Source organism: Hemicordylus capensis, chromosome 2 (assembly GCF_027244095.1).
Source record: "Hemicordylus capensis ecotype Gifberg chromosome 2, rHemCap1.1.pri, whole genome shotgun sequence".
In the NCBI taxonomy this organism is placed as follows: Eukaryota; Metazoa; Chordata; class Lepidosauria; order Squamata; family Cordylidae; genus Hemicordylus; species Hemicordylus capensis.
The window spans coordinates 390,503,043-390,514,686 of record NC_069658.1 but is presented as its reverse complement, the minus strand read 5'-3'; the positions used below and the strand labels follow the sequence as shown (position 1 = coordinate 390,514,686).

At 45.3% G+C, this 11,644-nt stretch overlaps 1 protein-coding gene across 3 annotated transcripts in view; it reads left to right on the top strand.

Annotated features, from left to right (window-relative positions):
• MGAT5B (alpha-1,6-mannosylglycoprotein 6-beta-N-acetylglucosaminyltransferase B) overlaps nt 1-11,644 on the top strand; it is a 312,928-nt gene that overhangs the window by 159,614 nt on the left and 141,670 nt on the right. For all 3 annotated transcript variants that reach the window (XM_053294465.1, XM_053294466.1, XM_053294464.1), the window contains exon 4: nt 9,969-10,081. In XM_053294465.1, coding sequence (XP_053150440.1) covers nt 9,969-10,081 — 113 coding nt within the window. The remainder of the gene's footprint in view (nt 1-9,968; nt 10,082-11,644) is intronic.

The window sequence follows — 11,644 nt, the reverse complement described above, 5'->3', positions numbered from 1 at the left end:
CTGGGTTTGGCGCTGCAGCATTGCCTCGATCCGTGCAGATCCCAGCAGTTCTCACAGGGAGTCAAGCGCAGGCTTGATTAACTAAGTATATTCTAAATAAATTCAGCCTCAGTATATTCTATGGAGCCTCAACCAACCCCAGCTCTCTGATGGTTTTATCTACATGATGCACCTTTTAGTAAACATGTTTACTACAATCAGAGATGATATCTTTGGTGTGAACCTAAAGACATAACATATGAGGCAATCCTTGTTAAAGTACGCAGGACAACAATGCTTAAACTTTCATTTATCAGAGACCAATATTCTAGATTGTTTGTACTGGCAGACCACCATGTTTTCCTTTCTATCTATCACGCAAGAGGTCACTTGTGAGGCATCTGGATAAAATGTGGCTCCTTTTGAACTTAGGACACTGTACTGAACACTTTAGGTGAATGGAAAGGGCCCTGAATTGTGTCTTGACTGGCAATATCTCCCCCCCCCCGCCCGCATTAGTTTGTATATATTGACACCACCTGTTCTGCTGCCTTTGCCCCTTTGTGTTTCTGAGAACAAAATTAGAAATGTTACCACATTTTTCTCTTGCCAACATTTGCAATGAAATACATGCCTCTGGGCCCCTCCTGCTTTCCAGAGAACTGAATTCTATAAAACACAGACAAGTCTACATATTCTATGCATTCTGTGCATTTGCAGAAAAAATACATATTCAAATACATACTTTGAACTTGTTATCATGCCTGCTATTTTGGTAGGAAATGGGTGATAATGCTTGTGCAACTACATATTTAAATATGCTTTTTTCCTCACGGTGGAAGAAAAAGACCTGGGGAATTTTTAGTGGAAGATAGTGGGACGGAAATAAATGGAAACAGCATGAAATTTGGATGGAATGGAAACAGAGACATCCACCCAATCTTACACAAAGAACTTCTTGCTCTCCCCTCGGCAATGCAGGTCCTGGGGAGAGGAAAGAACCCTGCAGCATTTGCTCCTCAGTATATGAAGCCTGTTGTTTCAGTAACACGCAGCCCACAAAGTGCTTTGCAGTTGCTCAGCTCTTTCAGCCTCAAAGCCACGCCGTGGAGTAGCCCAGTTATTGGTCCTGCTTTTATAGATAGAGATGTGAAAAACTGCAGTGTGGCTGAGCTGAGATTTAAATGCAGCCTTCCTTGGTCCAAGGCCAGCTTGTGATCTGCTGCTGGACTACACAAGCTCCTTACACTAGCACTCACAAGCATAGCCTCAAGCTCCATTCACCTCCATTCCACACCACTGCACCAACCTTTCCCTCAGGTGTTTTGTAAGTTATAGAAAGCCCTACTGTATTAATGAGACTCTTTGATTTTAATGAGGTGATCTATACGATAGGAATGCCCAGTCTTTCAGCATTATAGTGCCCAAGGATGCCTCCCCAGGAGTTTTAAATTTACTTTAAAATATTGATATATAGATGTATGGGGGAAAGGGAATGGGTTTAACCACTCCTGAATCTTGCCAGACCTGTCCAATCCAGCTGGAGTTTGTGGCTGATGAGTCCAACGCCAAGGCCCAAGGATCTCAGTAACTGGGGAGGCAACCTTCTCCCCCTTGCAGCCTTTTCTCTGTCTCTACATCTGGCCCTCTCCATTTCCTGCAGCCTTTGTCCTCAGGGCGCTCTCTGTCTCTGCACTTGATCTTCTGAGTCTTCTGCATACACTCACAACTTAGCCTGGAAGAAAGCAGAAGAGGAAGCAGTGAAGTGAAGTGGCCTGGCTGTAGTGCAAGCTATTCGAGGGGTGGTGCCTCTGCTAGCCCCACTCCCTTTGCTTTCCACCTGACCACTCAGCTTGTTTCTCCTGCTTGCTTGCCTGCTTGCATGCATGGGGAACAGCTCTGAGCGCCTTTGAAAAATACATTGGGTGCTTTTGCCACATAGCCACTTAGCCACACCCTCACAATGGGTCTCCTTTGAGCAGCTTAGGTGTGAAAGATTTAGGAGAGGCCTAATATTTGAAGGAAGCAGTTCCTAGAAGGGCTGTGCACGGTTTGTAGCTCACCTCATGCAACCTGCCTGCCCTGCATGGTGGCCTCCCAGAGGCATAATAAATCTCCTCTTGTGATGCCTGCCACTGGCAAAACAAGGTGGGATGGTCAAGAACCTGGCAGGCCATGATATCTGAATGTGGTTTGGGTTGGGGGTGGGGGGGGCGTGGCACAGTCACAGAAGTTCTGCAGGCCTAGGTTAGAATGAATGTTAGACAATATCCATTAATGTTATGGGTCTGATTATTATGCTCAAAGCCATCCAAATGCATGTGGGTACTTTAACTAGTAAATTAAGAAAGTTGTCCCAGGATGTGACCTTTGCTGCTTTGCTACCTGATATTTTATTTATTTATTTATTTATTTATTTATTTCGATTTCTATACCGCCCTTCCAAAAATGGCTCAGGGCGGGTTACACAGAGAAATAATAAATAAACAAGATGGATCCTTGTCCCCAAAAGGCTCACAAACTAAAAAGAAATGTGAGATAGACACCAGCAACAGTCACTGGAGGTATGATATGAACATATGAAGCATAGCAAAGTTGGAGTGGGCCCTGGGACAAGAAGTGAAGATAGGAGCCTGGCCTCTGGGGCAGTCAGGGAGGCAGGAGGGAAGAGCAAACTGTCACCCAGCCAGTGGGGCCCAGGGACATTTGTCCCAACTTGTTCAGTTATCGCTATGCTCCTGGAACTACCTTATACACTACTGAGTTAGCCCATTGGTTCATCTCTGTTAGAATTGTCCAATTATTCAATATTTTTAAACATATCTACTAGACGGTATTGAGTTCTGTACATGAATAAAAGTGAACAGTTCCTTGCTGGTAGGGTCGTGATCACAATCAAATAAAACAGGCTTGACTGGCGGGCAGGGCTGCATCCCATGCTGTGAGCACTGTTAGAGCAGTTTGTATGACTGTCATTAGGGTAGGAGAAGCCTCCTACCCTAATTGGGGAGCTGGGGACACTTCCGATTTTCAATGGTGTGATGGGTACAAACAAGTTCAAAGGCAAGGGAGCTTGATTGTCAGTCAAGCCCCACAGCTGGGTAAGATGAGCATGCCCTACCCAGATTCTGTCCGCAGCTTCTGAATGAGGTGGGGAGGGAAATCGTCCTACCCAACTTGACTAATGGTCAAGCTCCCTGCCTCCAACCTTGCTTTTAACTGACACACAATTAAAAAATAGGGAGTGTTCCAAGCTCCCAAATTAGAGTAGAGGCTTCTCCCACCCTAACGGTGATTAGGTGAACTGCCCTGCTAAATCGTACAAAAGTTCCTTCTCCTTTCCTGAAGCTATCTTGCTGACTTGCAGCCAGTTTAGATGGCAGCATAGTCACAGCTCTGAAATTACCTGACAGATATTGTTGGATGCCTGATGATGAGAGCATCTTCTTTGTGAAATTATTGCATCTGCCAAGGTCAATGTGATATTTATACTCTGGTAGTGCTAAATGCAGAACAGAAATGTCACCTGCCTGCTCTTTAATTACAAGGGAAGCAGCCCCCCTCCAGGGAAAACTTGGCACCCCCAGGGCATGGTGTAGGGACATCTTCTTTGTAGTGAACAAGTCATTATGATGAAAATATGGACTTAGGCACCATATCATATTTAAGATACCACAAGGTTTTAACAGCGGACAGAGGTTTTAAAGCAAGGTTTTAACAGCAAACAAATAAATTATGGGGCAATTCTCACGATGGCCCCAGATGGGCAGGGAGGAAGGCTGCTTTCAACTTACCTCCCCCCAGACAACCAAGCAGTTTGTCTCCCCCCACCCCACACTGTGTACCCACACAGTTAGCCCTGCTCAGAGCTGCACGGAGCAGGGCAGAGGGATCTGGGGCTGGAACTTGTTGTTCCGGCCTCCGGGCATCCCATAATGCAACACACAGCACATGCGTTGCATTGGGGATTCCCCCATCAGACAGACACTTTATGCCCCCATGTCTGTGTCTCCTCAGGCAACACACAATACCTGGTAGTCAGGTTAAGGGTGGGAATGCACCTTTAATGTCGGTAACAGCCGGGTTAATTATGAGGTTTAGGCGGGCAGGGAGCGGAGGGATCCATGAGCATCCTGCTGCTTCTCACAACCAGCCTAACCCCGCCTGGGCTGCCCTAGGTAGGGTTAGGCTGGTCGTGAGAACAGCCTCAAAGAGGTCGTTTGAACAATCAAAAACTGTGTTCCACCCAGGTTTGGGAGCTGTGTCTGCTCCCAATGTTTCGTTTTCCTCCCACCTTGCTTCCCAAGAACTGAAAACTCTGAAAGCACGCAAAGCTCCCCAACCCAGGTAGAACACAGTTTTTGATTGTGTGAATGACCTCAAAAAATTATTTCAGAGCTGAAATAGGTAAGCACTCAAAGGATTCTCCCCACCCCCCCTTTTTTGGATGTTAAAACCACCAGCAATCTTGTGGCATCTCGAGGATTAATATGGTGGCATAGATTTTGTGGGTTTTAATTCAGTGGCAGTTCAAGACATTTTGTTCTAGGAGGTGAAAAACAACTGTATGCCCCCCACCCCAGCCCCCATATGCAGGTGGTGTTCAACATTCTCAGGCTATGCTGCCAAGGCAGCACTAGTGACATGAAAGCACTTCCAGGCTATAGCACCAAGCCAGGTAGTGGTGCTTGGGGTGTTCCTATCCAAGTTAGGAGCAGGGAGAAAATGAAGAGGTGTGTCCTAGTGGGGCAAGGAGGGGAAAATGAACAATATGCCCCAATGGGGTGAGGAAGGGCAATGGCAGTGATAAAGATGTTAAGCCTTGAATAATATCTCTAGGGAGCACATTCCATAGCCCAGGAGCGACTACAGAGAAGTCCCATTCCCGAGTCACCACCAGGCAAGCTGACCGCATCCAGGGGTGGACTTCTCTCGATGGCCTTAATGTGCAGTGGGGATCACGCAGATGGCGGTGCTCTCCCAGGTAGCCTGGTTCTAAGCTGTTTAGGGCTTTAAAGATAATGACCAGCACTTTGTATTTTGCCCAGAAACCTGTTGGCAGCCAACGCAGTGATTTTAAAATAGGCATAATAAACAGGCATAATAATAGGCATCTCTCTTCAAGAGAGCCTTAAACACTTATTTTTTGGTCTGGTCTTCCAAGCTTTTTAAATTGTTCTTAAATGTTTTTAACGGGTTGTAATGGTTTTAAACTGTTTTAAATTTTGTTTTATATTGATTTAAGTAGATTGTTTTAAATGGTGGTTGTTGTTGGGGTTTTTTTTGGGGGGGGGCTGTATACTGCCCAGAGCCTTCGGATAGGGTGGTATAGAAATGAAATGAAATGAAATGAATGAATGATTGATTGAATGAATGAATATGGTCTCCCTGAGAAACCCCGGAGATCAATCTAGCTGCTGCATTTTGGACCAACTGAAGTTTCTGAACTACATACAAAGGCAGCCCTACGTAGAGCTCATTGCAATAGTCAAGCCTAGAGGTTACCAGAGAGTGCACCACAGTTCTGAGATCATTATCTTCAAGGAATGGACACTAGGGATGTGCGGAAAGGTTTGATGTCGATCCTGTTTGGTTCGACCATTTGGGGTTAAAGCGAACCACCCCGTTTGGTCCGACCCCGGGGTGAACACCTCCGAATGTTCAGGGGGTTCATGAACCATTTTCTTTAAAAAAAAAAAATTAACCTCATTTCCCCTTTGGGGAGTTCCTGGAGGAGGAGGTGGGGTGGTTCCACGGAGGTTTCTCCTCCCCCCGCCGGCCTTCCTCATGCCCCTCTTCTCTTCGGCCGGTTTTCAGCCTTTGCCTGGTGGCCATAATGGAGGCCATGAGCCTCCGCACATGGCCTCTTTTTTTTTTTTTTTAAAAAGAAAATGGTCCACGAACCAACACCCCCGGACCGAACTAACCCAGGGTGGGGTGGTTCGAAGTGGGTGTCGGACTGAACTGGCCTGGCCTGGTTCGAGTCCGGTTTGGACTCGAACTGAACCAGGCCAACCGGTTCCGTGCACATCCCTAATGGACACAGTTGTTGTATCAACTGGGGTTGATAGAAAGTGCTCCTGTCCTGGCCATAGTCTCAACCTGAGCAACCAGAATGAGGCTTGGGTCCAGAAGCACTCCCAGGCTATGTATCTGTTCCTTTGGGGGTGGGGAGTGCAATCCTATTCAGAACAAGAAGATCTGACACATCCCTCAAAGTATGACCCCTTACCATCTTGTTTGGATTCAGTTTCAATTTGTTATTTTTCATCCAGTCCCTTACTGCCTGTAGGCAGGCAATTAGGGGGGTTATGCCATTTCCTGATGATGATGTCATGGAGAAATAGATCTGGGTGTCATCAGCATATTGATAACACCCTGCTCCAAATCTCACCAGATCTCACCGAGTGGTTTCATGTAGATGTCATAATGCATCAGAGATCGAATGGAGCCCTGAGGAACACCATACAAAGAGGCTATTCTCACGATGGGGTAAAACCGAGCTAAAGGATGCTAGCCCGGTTTTTCCCCTTCACAAGAAGTACCAAGCTCATGGGCGAGCCCAGTGGTTCTCTGGCAGCTAGCCCGCCAAAGTAGCCCTCCCCTTAAATGAGGTTAGCAGAGCAGTGCTCCACTAACCTCATTTTGGCAATTGTGAGTTGCCATGGCGCGGCTCTGCACCACGGCACCTTGGGAGGAGACCCCGCCGGGAGGCTAAAACAAGCCTCCTGGTCTCGGGGGTCTCCCCAGGATGACCCGTGCACTTGCACAGGGCATCCTGGGACTTCTGGGGGCCGGGTGGCCCCCACTCCCTGAAGCCACTACTGGCTCTGTGATGGAGCCAGTAGTCATGTGGGCAGCTGATCTGGCTGCCCAGGGCTAGGGGTTTGATCATGTGCGTGGAGAGCGGGCTAAGCCTGCTCTCCCCACACAAGCCCTACAGGCTCTCCACACTGCTCATGTGGAGAGCCTCAGTAGCTCTCATTTTGGAAAGCAACTATCTCCTATTGACACCATTTGGAATCTACCCAAGAGAAAGGAATGGGACCACTGCAAAACAAACAGTACCACCTATTCCCAAATCCCTCAAACAGTCCAGGAGGATACCATGGTCAATCGTATCAAAAATGACAGAAAGGTCCAAGAGAACCACCGGGGTCACACTCCTCCTGTCCATTCCTTAGTAGAGATCATTCATCAGGCCTACGAAGGCTGTCTTCATCCCATAGCCTGTTCCTAGTAGGGAAGGGACATACTGTACTGAGAAGCAGCTTAGCCAAGTGCATTGCTTTGAAATGAGGCTGCTGCTGAGGAAGGGGCATTTTTTAAAGACTGTAACACAGGAGGAGGTCCCTTTAAGAAAGAACAGACAAGGCTACGCCATGCTGTTACCCCATTCGTATGTGCGGGTTGGTGATCATATGCCAGGATTTCTATATGGTGGAGCTAGGTTTGTAAGTTGGATGTTTGTATGTCGGGGAGTCCCTATATCACTCTTTTTCAATGAAAGCAACCTTAGCCACTTATGTATATCCATGGAGCTGTGTCAGTTTATTATACCAGCTGAATGGCTGTCCGTTCATGCAGGGGGCAATTTGGAAAATACTGTCCAACTGGCCTCACTCTTGTGTAATTAGGACATGCACACACATGCCTTGGCCCCTGTTGCACTGTCGTAATATGTGTGAGGAGTGATTTGTTCAAATCACCCTCCATGCACAATTTAAATACTACTTTAAAGTAGAATGTAAAGTATGTAGGCAGGAGTAGTGGACCACCCTCCATGTAATTAGGCAGGGATGTACTGAGAGGGGGCAGGGCATACATGCTCAAGGCATGCTGCTATCCCTAATTGTGTGGGAGCAGAGCTAGTTGGCCAGTGTTGTCCAAATCAGCCCCAGGTTGTTGTTTTTTCCTTTTCCAAATGGCACAGATGTTTTTGGTAGTCCAGGCAGCTACAACAACAACAACTACAGCAGATATTTATATACTACTTTTCAAGAAAAGTTTCCAAAGCGGTTTACATAGAGAAATAATAAATGCATAAATAAGATGGATCTCTGTCCCCAAAGGGCTCACAATCTAAAAAGAAACAAGGTAGACACCAGCAACAGCCAGTGGAGGGGTACTGTGCTGGGGGTGGATAGGGCCAGTTGCTCTCCCCCTGCTAAAGAGAATCACCACATTCAAAAGGTAGCTCTTTGCCCTGTTAGCAGGGGCAAAACATTTGATAGGTATAATTTAGTTCCTTGGTTTCCCTTATTAGAATAGCTGGACTCTTGGCAGAATGATGTCCTTGGGATTTCAAGTAATTTATTGTTTATCTGTGTATCCCTGAGCCATTTTTGGAAGGGCAGTATAGAAATCAAATAAACAACAACAACAACAACATTTAAAATCCAAGATCTTCAGCTTCCTAGTCATGCTTATAGCGAGCACAGCTGCACAGGATGGTTTCCATAGCTAAGTTACTATTTGTGGCAACTATAGAGCACGCCTGACCTGCTCAGCTTGTAGCATAAAGACGGATTCTGAAACATTAATTAACTAATCCTCCCCTGGGTGTGGTAAGTGAGGGCCATACACAGAAGCAAAACTGGGTTTAGATGACATGTAAACACCCTGTCATGTTGGTGTAGCCTGTAGTGGCCTGATTCACACAATCAATCAAAACTAAGTTTAATATGGGTTATTGATATTAACATGATTGTGTGAACCCACACCAAGGTGGTTTACAGCCCAAGATGTATTTGAGATTCCCACCTTGGCATGGATTCACACAATCATGCTAATGTCAGTAACCCACATTAAACCTAGATTCAAATGATTGTCCAGTTTGTGGCATGAGATTTTGTAGCCAAGAACCTATCCCATTAGATTCATTAAGTGCACAGAAAAGGTGGTGGGCATACTACATATTCAAACGAGAAGTTAACAAGGTGAGAACAGAAAATAACAGGAGTGTGAAGAACACATCCTGACAGCTGTAGTACCTGTATAAATCTCCCTGATGTGTGTGTTTGTACAGTAGGTATGTTTGTCATAATCACCCTTTATAATCTTTTTAAAAATATATATTTAAAAATCTAATGTCTGGTGTCCTGAGATAAGTTATGGGAGACTAGAAAATGGCTGGAGAGGGGGAATTCAGAGACAGACTGCTCAGAGAACAGCAGTCTGAAAATGAAGGCTTTGAGACAGGAAGCAGGGGGCGAAGGAATTAGCAGGATCACTTATGTGGATACTGAAGTCCCCCCCCCCCACAAATGGGGCACACAGAGTCCGTGTAGTCACAGAGTATAAGCCTTGGTTATAGTTTGAAGAGGAGCAAGAAGACCTATGAATAGTATATTTGCTCTAGATCAAACAATGAGGCTACTCTTTTTTAAAAAAATGAGTATACCTTATGCTAATGTTCTCACCTGACAATCATCATAGAAGATACAAATAGAAAATATCACTGTCCATCAATGTACAGTTGCAGGACTCTTGCTGATTGTTTTAAAAAACATTAGATTGCGGAGGATTGAGGAGGTGGAGGAGCAGGAAAATCAAAACATAACTGCATAGGGATAGCCAATTATTTCAAAGTGGGCAGACAGTTTTAATGTGGGAACACTTGAAAAAGTAATGCATAGAAATTCTGCATCAAAAGAAGTGAATGAACTAGCAGTGTGCATCTGTCCAGAGTTGGGGGACAGCTTGTTTGTGGTTAAGAAACTGCCATCGGGTCTGGGAACAGTTCTGCTGCTCTCTCAGATTAAGGTTCTTGTTGCAGTCTGTCGTCATTTTGACAAAGCACTGGGGGAGTTTTGATCCATCAATCTCTCCCACAGTGTCCCTCTGACTGCCAGTGCTATTCCCTTAGGCAATTGGCTTTGCAATTTTGAAGGGATGTTGTTTTGGGGCAGAGGGCCCTCTTCACTCTTTTTGACAAGTTTGGATGCCTGACAAGAATGAATCACGGCTTCTATTTACTTCCTTTCCAGGTTCCATCCAGTGGTTGGCTTGATGGAGAGGATCCAAGCAATTGCTCAGAATGTCTCAGACATTGCAATGAAGGTGGATCAGATTCTTCGCAACAGCCTCTTAAATGGAAAACGTAAGCACATCATCCAGTTCCAAAAGGGGATGGGCTAGGATGAGAATTTCTGTTTATACAGTATAATGGAAAGGGCTTGACTTTTCAGTCAGCGCTCCCCATGACTTAATTCTTCATGCCAAGATTTTGCTCTGGAAGATTTATTTATTTACTTCATTACATTTCTATCCTGCTCCTCCTCCAAGGAGCCCAGAACAGCATACATGGTTACAGGGGCGTATCTAGGGTAGGGCAGGCAGGGCACATGCCCTGGGCGCCACTTGAAGGGGGGCGCCATTTTGTAAAATCAAAAAATTAAAGAACAAATGGCTGCCGAAAACAAAATGGCCATCGTGCATGCTCAAATGGCCTCTGTGAGGCCCTAGGTCATGCCAGGCCTTGCAGAGGCCATTTGAGCATGTGCGGTGGCCATTTTGTTTTGAGCAGCCATTTAAAAAAAAGATTATTTTTAAAAATGGCCACCACACATGCTCAAATGGTTCCTGTGAGGCCCTAGAGGCCAGCGGGGGGAGGGGGACCTTTGCAGAACACCCCCCCCCACAGCCTTTAGGAAGCCCCCCAAAGGGGCTACAGGTAATTTTTTTAAAAAAAATAATATAATATAAGACACGGTACACATATTCAGATTGGCACTATGTACAGAGAATCAGAGCTTGTGAATACTGAGCTGAAGCTTATGAGCTAGGATTGTATTCATTTGCTCTTACTTTGCTTCTTGTGATAAGTGAGTTAAATGTGATGTCTTAATATTATGGCTATTAATGGTGAGTTTGTCTTTGAATCAGTGTGAAATCCTGAGTATGAAGGCCCACTGGGAGTTTCTTGCTCTCTTTCTCTCATTTTAACTGTCTTTCTGAAATGCTAGGATATATTCCAAGCAGTGACACAGTTTACTCTGCATATCCTTTCATTGTTTTCAGAGTATCTGGGGAAAAACAAATTCTCCATTTATTTTTAAAACTTATGTAATGGTGATGCTATGATGCATAGTAGAGAATCAGACAGCCACTTCTGTTCAGTTTTCCAAGTACACCTCCACATAGTCTTTGGGTATTTCATGAGCCCCAGCATACTGAAATTTGTATTTTTCCAGCATTTTTTGGTATTGCTAAGTCCACTGCTAAATAGTTTTTGAAATATTAATAGATTAACGAGCCTGACTTGTATTTTTCAGCTGATATTATGGTAAAGTTATCTGAAAGATGGGTTTCAGATGTTTGGGCAGGGGGCGCAATTTCAGTGTTTGCCCTAGGCGCTATTTTCCCTAGATACGCCTCTGCATGGTTATGTTTATCCTCACAACAACCCTGTGAGATAGGTTCGGCAGAGAAAAGTGATTGACCCAGAGTCACGCAGTTTGCTTTGTAGCTAAACAGGGATTTGAACTCAGGTCTCCCTGGTCTTAGTCCAACACTATAACCACAAGTTGTCTCTCTAGCTGTGTTTTCAGTCACACCCCTGATTTTCCCCAGACACCATTAAGGTAAACCTATGCCCATAAAGCATTGCTACCATTCCACTATTGCTCCTCTCTGCTGTGGTTGTTTAAAGAAATATCCAGGG